The sequence below is a fragment of the Amia ocellicauda genome, chromosome 1 (genome assembly GCF_036373705.1).
Source record: "Amia ocellicauda isolate fAmiCal2 chromosome 1, fAmiCal2.hap1, whole genome shotgun sequence".
NCBI lineage: Eukaryota > Metazoa > Chordata > Actinopteri > Amiiformes > Amiidae > Amia > Amia ocellicauda.
In genome coordinates this window covers 61,121,213-61,139,765 of record NC_089850.1, presented here as the reverse complement: position 1 = coordinate 61,139,765, position 18,553 = coordinate 61,121,213, and the positions used below count along the sequence as shown (strand labels likewise).

The 18,553-nt window shown below is 43.6% G+C and overlaps 1 protein-coding gene across 3 annotated transcripts in view; it reads left to right on the top strand.

The window, feature by feature from the left end:
- Positions 1-2,967: 2,967 nt before the first annotated feature.
- The window catches only part of chd4b (chromodomain helicase DNA binding protein 4b), a 33,189-nt gene continuing 17,603 nt past the window's right edge, over positions 2,968-18,553 (top strand). For 2 of the 3 annotated variants that reach the window (XM_066712288.1, XM_066712286.1), the window contains exons 1-14: positions 2,968-3,191; positions 3,968-4,040; positions 6,801-6,922; positions 9,495-9,818; positions 10,117-10,235; positions 12,012-12,343; positions 13,257-13,381; positions 13,532-13,667; positions 13,899-14,065; positions 14,367-14,615; positions 17,455-17,658; positions 17,799-18,010; positions 18,165-18,296; positions 18,438-18,537. In XM_066712288.1, coding sequence (XP_066568385.1) covers positions 3,977-4,040; positions 6,801-6,922; positions 9,495-9,818; positions 10,117-10,235; positions 12,012-12,343; positions 13,257-13,381; positions 13,532-13,667; positions 13,899-14,065; positions 14,367-14,615; positions 17,455-17,658; positions 17,799-18,010; positions 18,165-18,296; positions 18,438-18,537 — 2,286 coding nt within the window. In that variant the 5' untranslated portion in view covers positions 2,968-3,191; positions 3,968-3,976. Of the gene's footprint in view, positions 3,192-3,521; positions 3,541-3,967; positions 4,041-6,800; positions 6,923-9,494; positions 9,819-10,116; positions 10,236-12,011; positions 12,344-13,256; positions 13,382-13,531; positions 13,668-13,898; positions 14,066-14,366; positions 14,616-17,454; positions 17,659-17,798; positions 18,011-18,164; positions 18,297-18,437; positions 18,538-18,553 lie in introns of those variants that run through there. The other variant, XM_066712287.1, reaches the window with a different exon arrangement.

Below are 18,553 nucleotides of genomic sequence, written 5' to 3'. Positions count from 1 at the left end.
TATAATACAGTACAGTATAGAGCTATAATACAGTATAGTATAATATTATAATACAGTATAGTGCTATAATACATTACAGTATAGAGCTATAATAGAGTACAGTACAGTATAGTGCTATAATACAGTATAGTATAATGCTATAATACAGTACAGTATAGAGCTATAATACAGTATAGTATAATATTATAATACAGTATAGTGCTATAATACATTACAGTATAGAGCTATAATAGAGTACAGTACAGTATAGTATAATGCTATAATACAGTACAGTATAGAGCTATAATACAGTATAGTATAATATTATAATACAGTATAGTATAATGCTATAATACAGTACAGTATAGAGCTATAATACAGTATAGTATAATATTATAATACAGTATAGTGCTATAATACAGTATAGTATAATGCTATAATACAGTATAGAGCTATAATACAGTATAGTATAATATTATAATACAGTATAGTGCTATAATACAGTATAGTATAATATTATAATACAGTATAGTGCTATAATACAGTATAGTATAATATTATAATACAGTATAGTGCTATAATACAGTATAGTATAATGCTATAATACAGTACAGTATAGAGCTATAATACAGTATAGTATAATATTATAATACAGTATAGTGCTATAATACAGTATAGTATAATGCTATAATACAGTACAGTATAGAGCTATAATACAGTATAGTATAATATTATAATACAGTATAGTGCTATAATACAGTATAGTATAATGCTATAATACAGTACAGTATAGAGCTATAATACAGTATAGTATAATATTATAATACAGTATAGTGCTATAATACAGTATAGTATAGTGCTATACAGCACACTATAGTGCTATAATGCAGTAGAGTACAGGATATAATAATGTGTATGAGGTGGCCTTCAATAATGGCAGGTACATACTTGAATCTATTTTTGGTATAGAGTTCACTTGAAAGTCATTGTGTCTGCTTGTGTGAGTGTGTATGTGTGTCTCTGTCTGTCCATCCATCTCTCTCGGTCTGTCCGTGTCTGTCTGTCTGTCTCTCTGACATGACCGCTGCTCCCTGTATGCCCCAGCAACACTGGTTGAGGTTTTGCAGCTGCCAGGGTGAGTATTATGGTCTGGCCGGTGGGGTGGCTGCTTTGTCAGGAACTTATTATGGTCTGTCATTCGACTGCCATGGCAACCCTCATGTCAATCACTGTGCCCCGCCCCCATCCTCACTCTAACACCAACCCTGGTCTCCATGGCGATAGCCCTGGGGCCAGATATTATGGGCTATAACTGGGCCTATGATGTTTCTGTAACTATTATGGGATGCAGTCTAGAGAGCAAGTGTGTGTCTCTGTGTGGGGGGTGGGGGGGTGTTTCCATGCCAACCACCTCCCCCCCCCCCTTCCATCTCTTTCCTGATTGGTCATTATGGGATGGCCCCCTTAGAAAAACAATCTCCGTAGCAACGCAGTTAGCAAGAAAGAGAGAGGTTGAGAGGAAGAGGGAGAAAGAGAGGGTAGAGAGAGACTGAGAAAAAGGTAGAGGGAGAAGGAGACAGAGTTTGAGTTTGAAATTGAATTGGAGAGAGAGGAAGAGAGGGTAGAGAGGGAGAGAGAGTGAAAGAGATAAAGAGAGAGTGATGTATATTAATGTATGAAATGTCTGTAAACTTGTGTGTATCGTATGTATGCAGTATTATTGCCACTGCACTGTTTTGCAGTAGAACCCCCTGTACTTGCTTTGGCAAAACGGGTGTAACCTTGTCATGCCAATAAAGCTCTTTTTGAATTTGAATTTGAATTTGAGGGAGAGTATATAGGTTATTCGCATTACTATGGAGTCAAGGCTATAGTAGTCCTAATAACCAAGCATAAAAGTAAGCACGCCACAACCAAGTATAGGATTGTGTGGGTGTGTATGTCTCCATCTCCCTCTCTGTATCTCTCTCTGTCTGTGTGCCTGTGACTCCGTGTCTGACTGTCTGTGTCTCTCTGCATATCTGTCTGTATCTGAGAGAGCATATCTGTGTATGTGTGTATACGTGTAAGTGTGTGTGTGTGTGTGTGTGTGTTTGTGTTTGAGTGTGGTGTGTATGTCACTCATACACACAGACACACAGAGAGACACACACAAACTCACAGACACACACATAGGCCCAAATATTATCATACAGATACAACTAGAGACACATGCCCAGACACACAGACAGTTGCAGAGACACAGACAGAGAGAGAGACTGACAGGGAAACATACACACAGACACAGACACACACAGACAGAAATAGAAACCGAGACGGATAAAGAGACAGACAGACAGGCAGACAGACAGACAGTAGACAGAGACACATATACAGCTAGACAGTCATACCAGACAGACAGACAGACAGACATAGATTTAAGGGTGACCTTAATATGTAGGAACTATCAAAAGGACTTAGTTTGTGTAGGTGTGTGTACAGTGTCTCCATGTGTGTTGAGTTACAGTGTGTAAGTCCAGTGTGTCTGTTTCGACTGTACAGTACAGTAGGAGACAGCCCAAGAGAGTATTATGGTCTGTCCTCTTGTGGTGTGAGTTGCCCTGGAGACCATGTGGCTGGTAAATGTGTGTGTTTTTCGTTTGGTAGATCTGCATATTATGGGATGTCCAAACTGTGAAGTCAGGTCTGCTTATTATGGGATGGATGGTGTGGGGTGTGGGAGGAGGGGGGTGAGCGTCTCCATGGCAACGGCGGTTGCTAGGGGCCGGAAAGAGAGCGAGAGAATTGAGGGGGGGGCGTGAGTGTGTAATGTAATGTGTGCGGGTGCAATATTATGGGCTGGCTGTTGCCCGGGTAACGAGGAGTGTAGAGTGTTACTGTGTATTATAGAAAGCGCGGGTGGGGGGCGGCGGGAGAGAGGGGGGGTGGTTAAGGATTATTATGGGATGTCTGCCTCTATTTCTCTCTCTCTCTTTTTTCAGGCTTGCCCCAATCTCTTTGTGTGTTTGAGTGAGTGTGAAAGAGAGAGAGAGAGAGAGAGAGAAAAAAAAAAAGAGGGGGAGAGGTAGAGTTAGAGGTATAGAGCTAGGAGTCACAGGGAAAAAAAAACACGTTTTCCCGGATTGGATAAATAATTATTCTCCGTGATATAAGAAGAATATCATTCGAGGAAATTGGCTTTCTCACCCACGGGAGGAGAACACACCAGACCGGTGGGTTCATTTTCACCCTTAACCTCTGAATAAACACAATACATGCCGTTTAGCTAATCGTTTTATTACTAGTAGTATTGGTAGTATTAATCCCAGTCGAAAAGTGTACCACAGAAGCGAAACCGGTCGGATACACTAGTTCGTGAGAGGAACAGGCCGGACTGTGAGTGAGTGAGTGAGTGAGTGAAAGACACACAGCTACAGCTCGAGTTCAGTCTCTTTATTGGGAATTGTGTTTTTGCTGCACTTATACATTTCATTTTAGCAAGAACTCCAGCAAACACCACGGACTTTCTCGCTCTCCAGTGTCGCTACATAAATCCACGAACGTGTGTGTGTCGTATTTAAGGTCCGGACACTTTTAAAGTGCGTCTGCACTCCGTGTGTTGAATGCTTATTTCGGTGTTAATTTGGCGTGTGTTAACCGAGCGGCGGAGGCGAGAGAGAGGCCGAGCTTCGGCACCGTGACCGGCATCACCGGGAACACTTTGAACTGTATTAACCACACGCGTGCCGGCCTGTTACAGCGCACACGGCGTACCGGCACAGAGACGTACCGTCAAAAAGTAGATATTCTCTCGTAAAAAGAAAAAAAAACACAAAGGGATTTTATTTCAACCTATAGGCAGCTCTTAACCCCCCACCCCCCCGTGCTGTCCCTCCTCCCTCTCTCTCCCTCCCTCTCTAAATCCCTTTCAGGGAGACACACACACACACGGTCCAAATTTGATGTATATTTGTTTTACCTTGCGCCTCTCCACTACACGTTATTTCAGGCTGACGTGATGTCAGGGACCGACGATGAGGGACAGGACTATGGAAGTTTGGACGACCGGGCCGTTTTACCAGGTGAGGTGGATTTTTATCCGTGTCATTCGGTGTCCGTGCATCTGTCGGGTCGTGTTTAATATAGCGTCTTCTTTTGTGTGAGAGAGGGCACCCGGCTGGAGACGGGGCTAAAGGGACTGCTGCACTTTTAATGTGTGGACATTGTGTCCTCGGGGTTCCTCACAAAACTGAACCGGATCTTTAAACCGCACAGACCCGCCGCTGCCTTTTCTTCCACCCGTGTCTTTCTTTCAGAGCGTTTTCAGAGGGGGGTGGCCGGGTTGGTGGGAGGGGGGGGGTTGTCGGACGCGGCCTGTTTGTATTTCAACTGGGTTTTTAATGTTTTCTTTTGTTTTTACACCAAATCACTAGTTTTTATTTACACCCACGCTCGTTTGTTTGTTTTTTGACCCGGCAGCGTTGAAAGTTGGAAGGACCAGCCGGTTTTTGAAACGTCAATTCACATTGTGCTCTGTGTGGGTTGTCTGTGCGCAGAGCGACTTCACATTTAGCCGGAGTCGTCTTTTGTCCCCCGGTGCCGTTGGGTTGTGTTGGGATAGTAGGTTAATAAATGTTGAGGGAGCACGGTAGTGTTAATGGGCCTGTGGTGTAGCAGTGTCAGGCGGACCCGGCATTTCTGGTGTCAAAGGAGGGCCTAGCGAGTGTTGTGCAGCATTCACGTGTAGGAGTCCGACTTCAGCACGTAAAAACAAAATGTACGTCTATTCAAAAATGTAAGCGCATTAAAAAGCGTAGCGTCCGCATTCGTCTGTTCAGTACGTTACTGAGATAGCTAGAATTTCACTTATCATTATTAAAAATGTACTTCTTGCAATATGTGTCAACATTTGTAATTCCTCGTCTTTTTCCGAGCACTTGAATAGTGGAGACCGGAAGAGTTTTTTTGTTGTTTTAAATCTATAAATGCTCAGTTCTCCGTTCGAGACCGGACTTATTAACTCACCTTTATTCCGACCTTGTCAATAAATACATTTCACTATTGTATTTATGTTGATTTTGAATTTATATTTCGTGCTTTGTCAATTTAGAAAAAATAATTTACAGCCAACTTATGACATTCAATTATATTAATTTGTGTGTATTAAGCACTACATCATGTGGAGTTCCTGTATCGCTTGATGCCGGGTCGGCTCTGTTACGTAAAAACCTTCAGAACATTTCGTTTACCGTGACAACACGGGTCAAAATGGGGAAATGGGTCACATTTTTCCGAGACCACGAACAGTTCTACGGTATTTGAAGGTCTGCATTTTAATTAACGTGATTGAGCTAAATCCCATGCCAGAATAAAACTATCAGCATATGAATCAAATAAAAATAAATTAGAAAGAAAACGGAATTGAGGCCTAGCGGTTCCCTGACGGAACCGAAGCCTAACTCTGAGCGGAAGAAGTAAACTCAGTTGTCACCTATTTTTCGGAATATACAATAAACGCGTTTTAATTTTTTCCTTTCAGAACCACAGTCCTGTACTGTTCTACCATAATTTACATTGTGGAATTGTATTTCGCCGATGGGTTCCTAAAATGACATACGTCTGAATTTGAAGCTTAACGCTTTCCTTGAGAAAACGTACCTGACTTCACCGGTTTCTGGAGTTCAGTAAAAAGTTTGAAAATGTTAAGAGTACTCCTGCTTACAGAACACAATTTGGATAATTTAACCACAGATCTGTCCGTATGGCCCTACATGTTCTGTGCTTCTGCAGATGTATATGGGCCGTGTTTGAATGATGGACGCCGGCTGAATACATCACGAACGTCGTTCTGGGCTGTACCAGTTAGCTAACGCCTAGATCTACTGTATACAACAAGCCCGAATGCGTTTGATTTGATGCTCAGAACCACTTTTATTAATAGTTCAATTGTGGACCCTATAATGTGTATTCCCACTAGTAGTAAGTCCTCTATTTATTTATTTATGTATGTAAAGTGCTGTGCGTTTTGCAGAAGCTTATTCAATCCCCCGTCGATTGCTACAGCAGTATCCTGCACTGTTACTGCAGCCCCCTATTGTAAGAGCACTACTCTACTGCACTGTTACTACAGCCCCCTATTGTAACAGCACTACTCTACTGCACTGTTACTACAGCCCCCTATTGTAACAGCACTACTCTACTGCACTGTTACTACAGACCTCTACTGTAACAGCACTACTCTACTGCACTGTTACTACAGACCCCTACTGTAACAGCACTACTCTACTGCACTGATACTACAGCCCCCTATTGTAAGAGCACTACTCTACTGCACTGTTACTACAGCCCCCTATTGTAACAGCACTACTCTACTGCACTGTTACTACAGACCTCTACTGTAACAGCACTATTCTACTGCACTGTTACTACAGACCCCTACTGTAATAGCACTACTCTACTGCACTGATACTACAGCCCCCTATTGTAAGAGCACTACTCTACTGCACTGTTACTACAGCCCCCTATTGTAACAGCACTACTCTACTGCACTGTTACTACAGACCTCTACTGTAACAGCACTATTCTACTGCACTGTTACTACAGACCCCTACTGTAACAGCACTACTCTACTGCACTGTTACTACAGACCCCTATTGGAACAGCACTACTCTACTGCACTGTTACTACAGCCCCCTATTGAAACAGCAGTATTTTACTGCACTATTACTACATCTCTCTTTTGTAACAGCACTACTCTACAGCTCCCAGTAGTAGCAGCAGCTCTGTTCTACTGCACTGTATAGATCCTTGTTTTAAGTGTTCATGCTGTTGTCCAATTGCAGACAATGAAGAGGACCTGGAGGAGGAACTATCGGAAGGCGATGCCCCCAAGGTGAAGAAGAAGAAGAAAGCAAAGAAGAGCCGAGAGAGCAAGACGGGCAAGCGAGCCAGACTGAGGAGAGAGGTACTGAAACACTGACAGACTGACTGACCTGATTTAATATTGGTGTTGACACTTTATGCTTCAGTGACCTGACAGTTATGACTCCATTGAGGGGCTTTTGAGTTTTTTTTTTTTTTTTTTTTTTTTTTAATATGTCCTGCTGTTGTCCCGCTAAGTGTCAGTTCTCGCTGGTCCCGTAAGACTTCTGGGTTACATGTCACGGCAGTGCAAACATACACAAGGCCCTGACATGAAGTAGATTCAAGGACCAAGTTTAACATTGTTCAGGGCCTTAATAATGCAGAGATGCTGTTATGTACCTGGATGTCAAACACAGGGGCATGAGTCTTCCAGAGATCAAGAATGGTGGAGAGTGTGCGTAATGTTGAAGGCAAACCACTAGGGAGGCCTTCCAGCAGTGTTGTTACAAATCACTTCAAAATCAGAAACTAGGTAGTTTAAGCAGTCCGCAATTACAGATATGATCAGGGGTTCAATTGAATACAATTTTAGAAATGGATTGCGGGGAGGGGGGGTGTTTAGGTGGGTGGATATGTGAGCTTTTATTTATATCTATTTTTTATTTTTGAAATATTGTACTGGTAGGTGACTATCTGGTAAGTTATATAGATTTGATCAAAATCAGTAGATCTGTAAGAAGGTTAATTTTATGTATTTCAAATCAAGTGGATTAAATGCAGGGCTTTACTTTATTATAAGTTTAATGTTGGTAAAAAGTCTGCACCTCTTATTTGTAGTGTTTGGAAGTGACTCCTGATCCCTTTGTCTGTGTAGCTATAGATCTGATAGAGCAGACTTGGCTTATAGGTGCAATGTCACTTAATATTGCAATTAAATTAACATTTAAAACAAAAACCACAAAAGTCCAGTGAATAAAAGTAGAGAGATGTACTGAGATTGCAATTGGCAACAGATATGTAGTCCGACAGGTTTACTGGAGCTGGTGAAACAAAAGCCTTCTATCGTATTATATCGTCTATCAAAAGACCATTATTTTAACTCTCTTGGATGATGTAACAGTGAAAATGCCGCATTATTCAGCCTGTCTTTAAACTCCACAGTGGTTGTAACTACTAGTCAGATTGCTAAACCAATGAAACGCCTCATCGTTTCTAATACCGCAGCATGCAACCAGTCCTTCTTTCCTCCGGGACACTTTTGCACCTGACTGACTCATGGGGATGTTATTTTATTTAAAATAATTTGATTATGATGGGTGTCTGTTGGACCGGTACACTAGAGATGCTGCTTAAACTCAGTCCTCTTCAAAACCGACCTGCATGGACTATCCCATAAGGAGCAAACCTGTCATTTTTTGGTTTCAGAGAAATGTTTTCTTTCTATTTCTCATGTACCTGAAATTATTCCCTTTCTTCTCTTTAAAATTTATTTCCACTTTTTTCCTCTAATCCATACGAATATGTCATTGAAATTAACCCCAACACATATATTTTAATACTAGAAGTGCTGACATTTTGAACTACTTACAAGAGCCAAAAATGGTAATTTTAATCGATAGCTCTTTAACAGCTGTGGTATTATAATGAAAGGCAAATGATTGTTTAAAACTCAGAAGTTTTATTCCATATCATCAAATCCAACATTTACATGGCACAAATTGAGAATGGAAATATGAACATAAATAACGCTTTCTACAGTACACACAGGACACGCTTCTCCACTGCATTTGTGACAGCCCTCTCCAGGTGCACCATGAATGTATTGAATTGCAATAAATGAATCCACCTCCGATAAAGTCCATGAACCATTATTTTGCGTTCAATGCGTCTGCGTGATTGTAGATTGTACTATGTGCAGTAGCGTTTGCATATTGATCAATGGAGTAAAAGCATTCAGAACGGTACAATTTGGACCTCACAATGTTTTTAGAACACTGTAAAAGCCCATTAATGTTCCTTCTCATTCCCAGTATCACTGATGCCCCTAGAATCAGTCATGTTCATATTCACAGCATTTCCAGAACACTGTTCAGTCTCTGTCTCCTGTCCATGTTTATTTGTGGTGTAATCTGTGTCCACTCAGTCTACGTACAGTTGTAAGACACCTGTAACGCTATACGATTCGTGTGTTTTTCAAGCCCAAGAAAGACTGTAGACCGGTGGAGTTCATGACTTGAGTGCGAGACTGACTGCATTGTGAAGGGCAGGCAGGATTATGTGTTTTCATTATTTATGTATTTAAATGATTGGTCAAAATAACCAATTTTGGCTATTCTAGGTAAATGTGTTTTATTTATGTTGGTGTTTTATGCAGCTAAAACGCCATAGGCATATGTATTGCATATAGTTAGGAATATTCAAAAATGAGTTTGCAATTCAAATTTGAATAACCAAATCAGTCAAACTGACTGGCTTGGCACTTTTAATGTTAAAAATACATAAATGTATTGATTACAAACTATGAACTATTGCAAATGCATGTTATATTTTTAATATGCAATAGTGGGGAACATTTTTGCATACTTTACTATGACAAAAACAAAATGTATAGGAACTGACACTTTTTGAAATTGTTCTTATTTAAATTGATTATTTTCTTACTATTTTTTCAGGACTTGCCCATCAGCTCTCCGGAGGTGGGGGGCCTGGCCGATGGTGGGGCTGAAGAAGAGGAGGAGGATGGGGTGGGCGGTGGAGGAGGAGCAGCAGGAGGAGGAGTGGGAGGGGGGGTGCGCTCGGACAGTGAAGGCAGTGACTACACCCCTGGTAGGAAGAGAAAGAAGAGAGCGAGTTCTACGAAGAAGGAAAAGAGAGCTACCGGTGGTGGGGGCGGAGGAGGAGGAGGAGGCGGCACCGGAGGAGGCAGCGGTGGGAGCAGCAAGAGCAAAAGGAAGGAACCCGAGCCAGAGGAAGAGGAGGAGGAGGAGGACAGTCAGGTGAGAGAGAGGAATGGGAGAGGTGGAAGAGCCTGGGTGATGGGGAATATGGGCAGGAAAGGAAGGACAGATGGGAGAGATGGCATCAGCAGAAGGGCAAGGAAAGGGAGAGATGGAGGCATGGGAAAGTGAAGGAGGGATAGAAGAATCAGTGAAGGAGAAGGCAGTAAAGATGGGAGGGGTAGAAGGATCAGTGGAGGACAATAGTCAGTATACTTTGAGAATTCACAGATATGAAGTACTATATTTACATAACATATTGGACAATTGTTTCCCCCTCTCCCTCCCCGTCTCTCAGGAGCCCAAGTCCTCGGCTCAGCTGCTGGAGGAATGGGGGATGGATGACATCGAGCATGTCTTCACCCAGGAGGACTACCGGACCCTCACCAATTATAAAGCCTTCAGCCAGTTTGTCAGGTATTGCCCTTTTACGCTCTCCATGCTTACAGTCCAGTCTGTGCTCTTTTATTATATTAACCCTCCCCAGGGGTGGAAAGTAACGAATTACAACTACACTCATTCCTGTAATTGAGTAGCTTTTTCATGTACTTGTACCTTTTTGAGGATTTTTCAAATTTGGTAATTTTACTTTTAATTTTAAGTATGTTTTGTAGTACTGTATTGCACTAAAGTATTCTACTTTGCTACTTTTAAAAAGGCATGTGTTACAGAGTACAAATTTTGTAGCCTGTCATGGAAAAGAAAATGTGATCAATCACATTGTGTGTCGTGATGTTACGGTTGGTCAGTCAAATAAAGTCCAGTCCAGCAGCAGGAAGGTAAGCTAACTAGCTATCTAGCCACGAGTATTAGTGAGTAGGGGTGTATATCTTTTATTTGAATTCGAACATCGAGCGAAATGAGCGTTTCATTTCGACCATCAAATTTAAAGATGGGGTCGCGATTTATTTATTTATTTGGCTTCAGCACAGCAGTCAATATCTCTGCGTATGTGCATTTCTCCCACTTAGACGTTCTTATGTCACCTAAATATTTTAATTAAATACCTATACGTCGTTTCAGCTGTGAACTCCTCAAATGTAATAAGTTATAAACACTTTCTTCTCCAACCGAGGAACATGAAGTTTATGCATTAGGATATACTGAAAACAATGTAGCCGACAATCTGGGCTTTGTAATAACAATTATTATTTGTGAAAGTTATAATCATGTTGATTCCTGAAACGTGATTTCCTAAATTCCTAAATATGTCGGTTTCATGCTAATTTTAACTAGTTCTTTGTTTTATAAGTCTTATAAGATGTGTGCACACCGATTTTATTTTGTAAAATTTATTATTTTTTCTTGTTTATATGTGCATGTTTTGATGCACAATTGAAGAATCGCAGCTGATATTCCTAGTCTGTGTCCTCTGATCCACTCAGTAAGTTTCTAATGTTCCTTGGAATTCAATCATGACAACTCCAGAAAAGCTGTTCATGCAAATCTAGAACTACTTAGTCCATTAAAGGGCATCCTTCTGTTTTCCCCATTGTAGTCCATGGGCATTCCACTCCCCATTATAGTCAGTGGGCATTCAGTTTTGTCATTAGTTTTAGTCTGTCCCAAATACAGCCTCCTGTTCTGACCAGTGATGTCCCCCACAATAAACTAACAATAGTTACATCAACATTTATTGGTATTGTGATTTTATTTGTATTTATTTATTTAAATATCAGCTGCAACCATTTAGAAATAAACCCAAACCTTTAAATCAATAGAATTTTGACTTCGTTACATATCTCTGCACTCTGGCCATGATTGAGGAAAAAAAAAGTGTTAGTTTTTGCTTGGAGATCGTGACAATGCTCTGTCACTGTATGTACAAATGTAACTTTTTTTACTTTTTAAAGGAGCTACTTTTTACTTGTAGTTTTTTTATATCATTACTTTTACTTCTATTTGAGTTAAATTTCATCAAAGTAACTACATCTACTTGAGTAGGATTTTTCAGTACTCTTTCCACCTCTTGACCCTCCCTCTCTGCTTCCCCTGTAATCTCTGTAATCTGTCTCCCCCTCCCCCTCTCCAGTCCACTCAGAGCCAGTAGATTTTATTAACCCTTTCTCCCCCTCCAGTTCAGTCTCGGTCCAGTTAATGGGTAATGTTAACCCTCTCTATCCCTTCGTCCCATCCTGTCCAGTCAGTGCGATAATGTATTGCATTAACTCTCTCTGTCCCCACTTCTGTCAGGCCCCTGATCGCAGCCAAGAACCCTAAGATCGCCGTGTCCAAGATGATGATGGTGCTGGGGGCCAAGTGGCGGGAGTTCAGCACCAACAATCCGCTGAGAGGCAGCGCGGGGGCCAGCGCCGCTGCTGCCGCTGCAGCCGTGGCCGCCGTGGTGGAGAGCATGGTGGGGGGGGGGCAGGACGGAGCCCCCCCTGCTACCACACCCCTGCTCTCCTCTGCCCCCCCACCCTCCTCCAGTGCTCCCGCTGTTAACGCCAACACAGCTGCTGCCACCATCAGCGAGGCCCCTCCCCCCCCCCCTCTGAGGAAGGCCAAGACGAAGGAGGGCAAAGGTCAGTGTGCATGTGTGCTTGTGTGCGTTTCTTCTGCGTTTCTCTCGCTCTTGCTCCGTTTGTATTCAGACCAGATGAAATTCAATGTGGACAAGTGCAAGGTATTACATGCAGGTAACAAAATTGTCCACTACAATTACACTATGGGAGGAACAGAACTAGAGGAAGTATCACATGAGAAAGACCTAGGAGTCTACGTGGACTCCTCACTTTCTTCATCCAAACAATGTGGGGAAGCAATAAAAAAGGCAAACACAATGCTAGGGTATATTGTCAAAAGTGTAGACTTTAGAACAAGGGCAGTAATGTTCAGACTGTACAATGCACTAGTTAGAGCTCATCTGGATACTGTGGACAGTTCTGGGCTCCACACTTCAAGAAAGATATCGCTGCTCTAGAGGCAGTTCAGAGGAGAGCAACCAGACTTATTCCAGGTCTGAAGGGAATGTCCTACTGAGAGACTGAGGAACTGAACCTTTTCACCCTGGAACAGAGGAGACTACGTGGGGACTTGATTCATGTCTTCAAAATCATGAAGGGCATCGACCACCTCAAACCAGAGGAGCTTTTTCAGATCAGCAGGGACACACGCACCCGGGACACAAATGGAAATTGGGCTTCAAGGCATTCAAGACTGATAACGGGAGACACTTCTTCACACAGAGAGGCGTCACAATCTGAACAAACTCCCCAGCGATGTGGCTGAAGAGACCATTTGGGAACATTCAAAAACAGACTGGATAGGATCCTTGGATCACTCGGTTATTAATGGAAACCAAATGAGCATGATGGGTCGAATGGCCTCCTCTAGTCTGCAGACTTTGTTCTTACCACTTTGTGTGTCTTTCTTGAGTAGTTGGTGTCTGTGTATTAACACTGTTCTCTCTTCCTCCTCCGCCCATCCCCCTCTCAGGGCCCAATGCCCGGAGAAAGCCCCGCCCCCCGCCCAAGCCAGTGGAGAAGAAGGTGAAGACCAAGAAGGTGGCACCACTGAAAATCAAACTGGGTGGCTTCAGCAGCAAGAGAAAGAGATCATCGGTGAGTGAGAGAGAGGGGGATAGTCTGAGCACTGTCATCCGTGAGGTACACACAGAGAGCCAGAGTGCTTATCCCTGAGTTAGACATACACAAACGCACCTACAGAAAGCGTCTGAGGCGCACTACTAATCCTCTCTCCCCCCTGTTCAGAGCGAGGAGGACGATGTGGATGTGGACAGCGACTTCGACGATGGCAGCCTGACTAGCTTCTCGGTGTCCGATGGGTCCACCAGCAGGAGCAGCCGCAGCAAGAGGAGAAGCAAGGGCAGCAAGAAGAAGAGAAAGGGTGAGCAGGAGGGAGGACTGGGGGAGGGGGTTGTGTTTGTTGTTGTGTTTTGGGGTGCACTGTGGTGGGGAGGGAAATGTGTGGGTGGCAGGCTGGGGTGAAAGGCAGTTGTGGGGAGAGGAGTACTTGGTGGTGGAGGTCCAGGTGTGTGTGTGTGTGCGTGTTTGGATGGTCAGTGTTGATGTACTGTAGATTGTTTACCCCTCTCCCTCCCTCCGCTCACTCTCTCAGAGGAGGACGCTGACGGCTATGAGACCGATCACCAGGACTATTGTGAGGTGTGCCAGCAGGGCGGTGAGATCATCCTGTGTGACACCTGCCCCCGGGCCTACCACATGGTGTGCCTGGACCCCGACATGGAGAAGGCCCCCGAGGGACGCTGGAGCTGCCCCCACTGTGTGAGTAACTGCCCCTGCACACTCAATGAGTTTCACCACAGTGTGTATAACTACCCCTGCACTGACATTATCTGCGCCCACTGGCGGAGTAACTGCCCCTGTACACTCAGCAACTGCCTCCACTGTGAGTAATTGCCCCTTGCTTTCTGTTTCCCCTTTACTACCCTGACCTCTGCCACCACTGTGAGTTACTCCCCCCCCATATGACTTAACTGCCCCCTCAATTGTTACTGACTGCCTCTTTATTCTCTCGACTGTAGGAGTGATACAGTAATGTACTACTCTTCTCTCCCCCCCGCAGGAGAAGGAGGGCGTGCAGTGGGAGGCGAGGGAGGAGGGCTCAGAAGCTGAGGAGGACACCGAGGTGGGGGCAGGTGCAGCAGGAGGGGAGGCGGAGGAGGACGACCACCACATGGAGTTCTGCCGGGTGTGCAAAGATGGCGGCGAGCTCCTCTGCTGCGACTCCTGCCCTTCCTCCTACCACATCCATTGCCTGAACCCACCCCTGCCTGAGATCCCCAACGGCGAGTGGCTGTGTCCCCGCTGCACAGTGAGTGTCGCAGCCAGTGAGAGGAGGGAGAGGGTGGATAGTGATGGTGACTGGGACCAATTGGAGGAAGGGAGAGAGCAGTGTGATTGTGACTGAGGCCAGTTAGGGAAGAGGAGAAAGCGGATGGGAGGTTAAAGTACAGGGATGGGTGAGGGGAGCCAGTCAGGGAAGAGGCGGGAGAGTAAGGTGGATTGTAGACCGTTGTGTGTATGACAACATAAACATCCGTGTGCCTGTGTTAGTCCTGTTCTATAGGAGATTTCCATTTAGTTATAACAGTGCCATTTTTAAACTGGCACGGAGTGATTTCCAGAAAGGAATGAGTTCAAATAGAATTCGTTAGCATTTTAAATGATCCAGTTGTAAAATCAGAATGCAGCTGTCCGCAATGTATACTGTCTGACCTATGGCTAAGAAAGCACTGGTGAGATGTGCAGCAGTCACGGCACCTGCATGGCAGAGTAGGTTATTGTTTTTAAATCTATAATATATTGTCTTCAGTAACCACCGGGAAAATACATCTATTTTTGGCTCAAATAGGTTAGTGTCATTGCAGCAATGTTCGGTAGCGGTAGAGCATCGCATACGCTTCTACACGTCAGCAGCTCCACAGCCCACTGTGGTTTGAAACGGGTGCATATCAGTTTGTGTAACAAGGTTGCCAACATGACTCATCATTCCAGGACACTTTGATACCGATGAAGGTTTTGATGTTGCCCTGAAAAGGAAATGCATTAATGCGTAAACTGAGCAATACAACTGTTAGATTGATATTGCTGCTAGGCTATTTCCAGGCCCACTTGGATAGCAGTAATTGTTATTAATGACTACATCTACAAAGCATCTAGAGTATTTATTATTTTAATCTATCTATAAATTGAATTTACCAAAATAAAATAAAAATGCCATTACCTTGTCTTAACAGGATTGTCCCAATTTGCACTAAATCAAATTGGTAATTGCACAGTGTAACTTTTTTTTTTTTTTTGGTTCCTGGGTAGTAAGTGTTATTTTCTAATTGCTTATGCCTCAAAAGTATAGAACATTCTATTATTCCCCACAAACTTTGCTTTTGTGACCAGGACAGTGATATTTTGAAACTTGCCTATTTTCCAGAACATTCCAGCTCGATTCAGTGCTGATTAAACTTGGAGTAACTTCTAGAACTTTGTAGTACTTTCCAGTAATATAAATAGTAGTATAAATACAGGGGCCTTAAGCCCACCAGTTCAGTTTTGTTCCAGCTGCCTAAGTGGATACATATCTGCATTTTTCTGAGATGGCATCAAGAGGCTGCAAGCATCCGGCAGACGCATTTTGCCATGTCTGCGGCCAATTTATCAAGACGAGTGAAAAAGTACTTTGTGGAAGCATCTGCTAAGATGTGTGAGGCCTACAAGGCATATTTCGGCATGCCTGTCATGGATCAAGACAAACCCTGGGCACCTTATTTCACCTGTGAGGACTGCAAAAAAAAAACTGGAAGGTAAGATGGATAATTATTGCTTGGATTTTTATGTATATAAAATGTTAACATTTTTTAAATTGAAAGTTTTTAATTTTAAAATGTTTTAAAATTTTCAATGTTAATGAAAAAATATATGAAAAATATTGCGAGAATCTCTTACACATTAGTCATGGGTGAAATAAATGTATTTTTGTAGGATGGTACAGAGGGGAAAAGAGAGCCATGAAGTACGCTATCCCTAGAATTTGGCGGCATCCCACTGACTCGACTGCTACTTCTGCATGGTGGACCCTTCCAAACGTTGGACTGGCAAGAATGCACCTGCTATCGTGTATACGGACCTTCCTTCCTTCCTTCATCCATCGCCCCGGTGCCACACTGCCATGAGCTCCCCGTACCCACTCCTCCGGAGAGAGAGCAGCTGTCTTTAGAAGAGAGCAGCAAGTCGAAGAGCGAGGAAGACGTTGTAGATCCAGATGACAATTTCAGAGGTGGAGCTGAGGAGAGAAACCCATGCTACCCCAACCGAAAATACCTCAACGACTTGATTAGAGATCTTGGTCTCACCAAGTCCAATGCCAAGATGTTGACGTCTAGGCTCAAGCTGTGGAACTTGTTGGATGAAAGTGTGCAAGTTGCAAATCGGAGGAAGCGTCGCCAACCTTTTTGAAAATGAAAGTGATTTACAGTATAATTGTAAATCTCGAAAAACTGCTTACTTCTAAATCTTTTGTAGTCATTTTTGTATTACTTCAGTATAAATACATGTTTATTTGGATGTTTGTTTTTTTACTTTGTGAACGAAAGACACATTTGCCCGTTTTCTCATTGGAAATAGGTAAATTTCTAAATATCACTGTCCTGGTCACAAAAGCAAAGTTTGTGGGGAATAATAGCCATTTTCTATACTTTTGACACATAAGCAATTAGGAAATAACACTTACTACCCAGGAACAAAAATTTTACATAGTGTAATCAGTCGTACAATTAACGAAAAATGAATCGCAACCTTAAGAATATCGATGACTGCAATCTGTAAATTAATATGAAAAAGTAATGCAAATCAAAATGCCTTTTTGGTTTCATTGGACTTTTGTACTTCCAGGGCATGCACAATAATAAAGCAGCAAACACTCAATTCAGCATTTCATATTTGATGCTCTTCTGACAGGTTCATTTATTTCAGCTTCAAGGTGACTTTTAGTACAAAACTGCCTGTAGCTAATCAGGCAGGTAAAAGGGAGAGGGGTGGGTAGAGGGTGGGGAATAGAGTGAGTGCCAGGAACAAGGACCAATCAGAGTCCAGTCAGGGTATTGTCCAGCTGTCTGTATAATTATAAATATCTTCGGCCTCTTGTCTCTTTCTCCCAGTGCCCTTCTATGAAAGGGAAGGTGCAGAAGATCCTGACTTGGCGCTGGGGGGAACCGCCCCCCCCCACTCCGGTTCCGCGCCCACACGGTCTGTCTGCTGATGCCCCTGACCCCACCCCCCTGGCGGGCCGGCCTGAGAGGGAGTTTTTTGTCAAGTGGAGCAACCTGTCCTACTGGCACTGCTCCTGGGTCTCTGAGCTGCAGGTAAGCCTGTCTGTCCACTCCTAGCTCTCTGAGCTACAGGAGCCGCAGTGCCTGCAATGGGTGTCAATTTGATTGTACCCTAGACTCCAGTTAATCAGTGTGTCTGCGCTGTGTCGACCCTCTCGCATGTCATTCCTCAGCTGGAGCTGCACTGTCAGGTGATGTTCCGGAACTATCAGCGCAAGAATGACATGGACGACCCACCCCCTGTGGAGTTTGGGGCTGAGGGGGACGAGGACAAGAGCACAAAGAGGAAGAACAAGGACCCCGTGTACGCAGAGATGGAGGAGCGCTTCTATCGCTTCGGCATCAAGATGGAGTGGATGATGATCCATCGCATCCTCAACCACAGGTGAGAAAGGAGGAGCTGCAGGAGGTAGAAGACTTGCAGTATTCTCACACTGCAGTTCAGTGCATTCATGCAACACTACAGTATACTGCAGTGCGTAGGACCGGGCTGCACAGTGCAGTAAAATATAACTTGCTTGCTTCTCTCTCTCCCTCAGTGTGGATAAGAAGAATAATGTTCACTACCTGATCAAGTGGAGAGACCTGCCCTATGATCAGGCCACCTGGGAGGCCGAGGACATGGACATCCCTGAGTATGATAGCTACAAACAGGGCTACTGGAACCACAGGTACTACTTCAGCACTACTACTTTTTTTTTTTTTTTTTTTTTACTACAATAGAGAACGATGGCTACAAACCGAGCTGCTACTACTATGGTATGGAACATATAATGTGATAATCGGTCTGTCTGTATCCCTCTCTCTCTCAGGGAGCTGATGATGGGGGATGAGGGTAGGCCCGGCAAGAAGCTGAAGCTGAAAGGCAAAGTGAAGAAGCTGGACAGACCACCAGATAATCCTGTCATTGATGTGAGAATCCCGTACA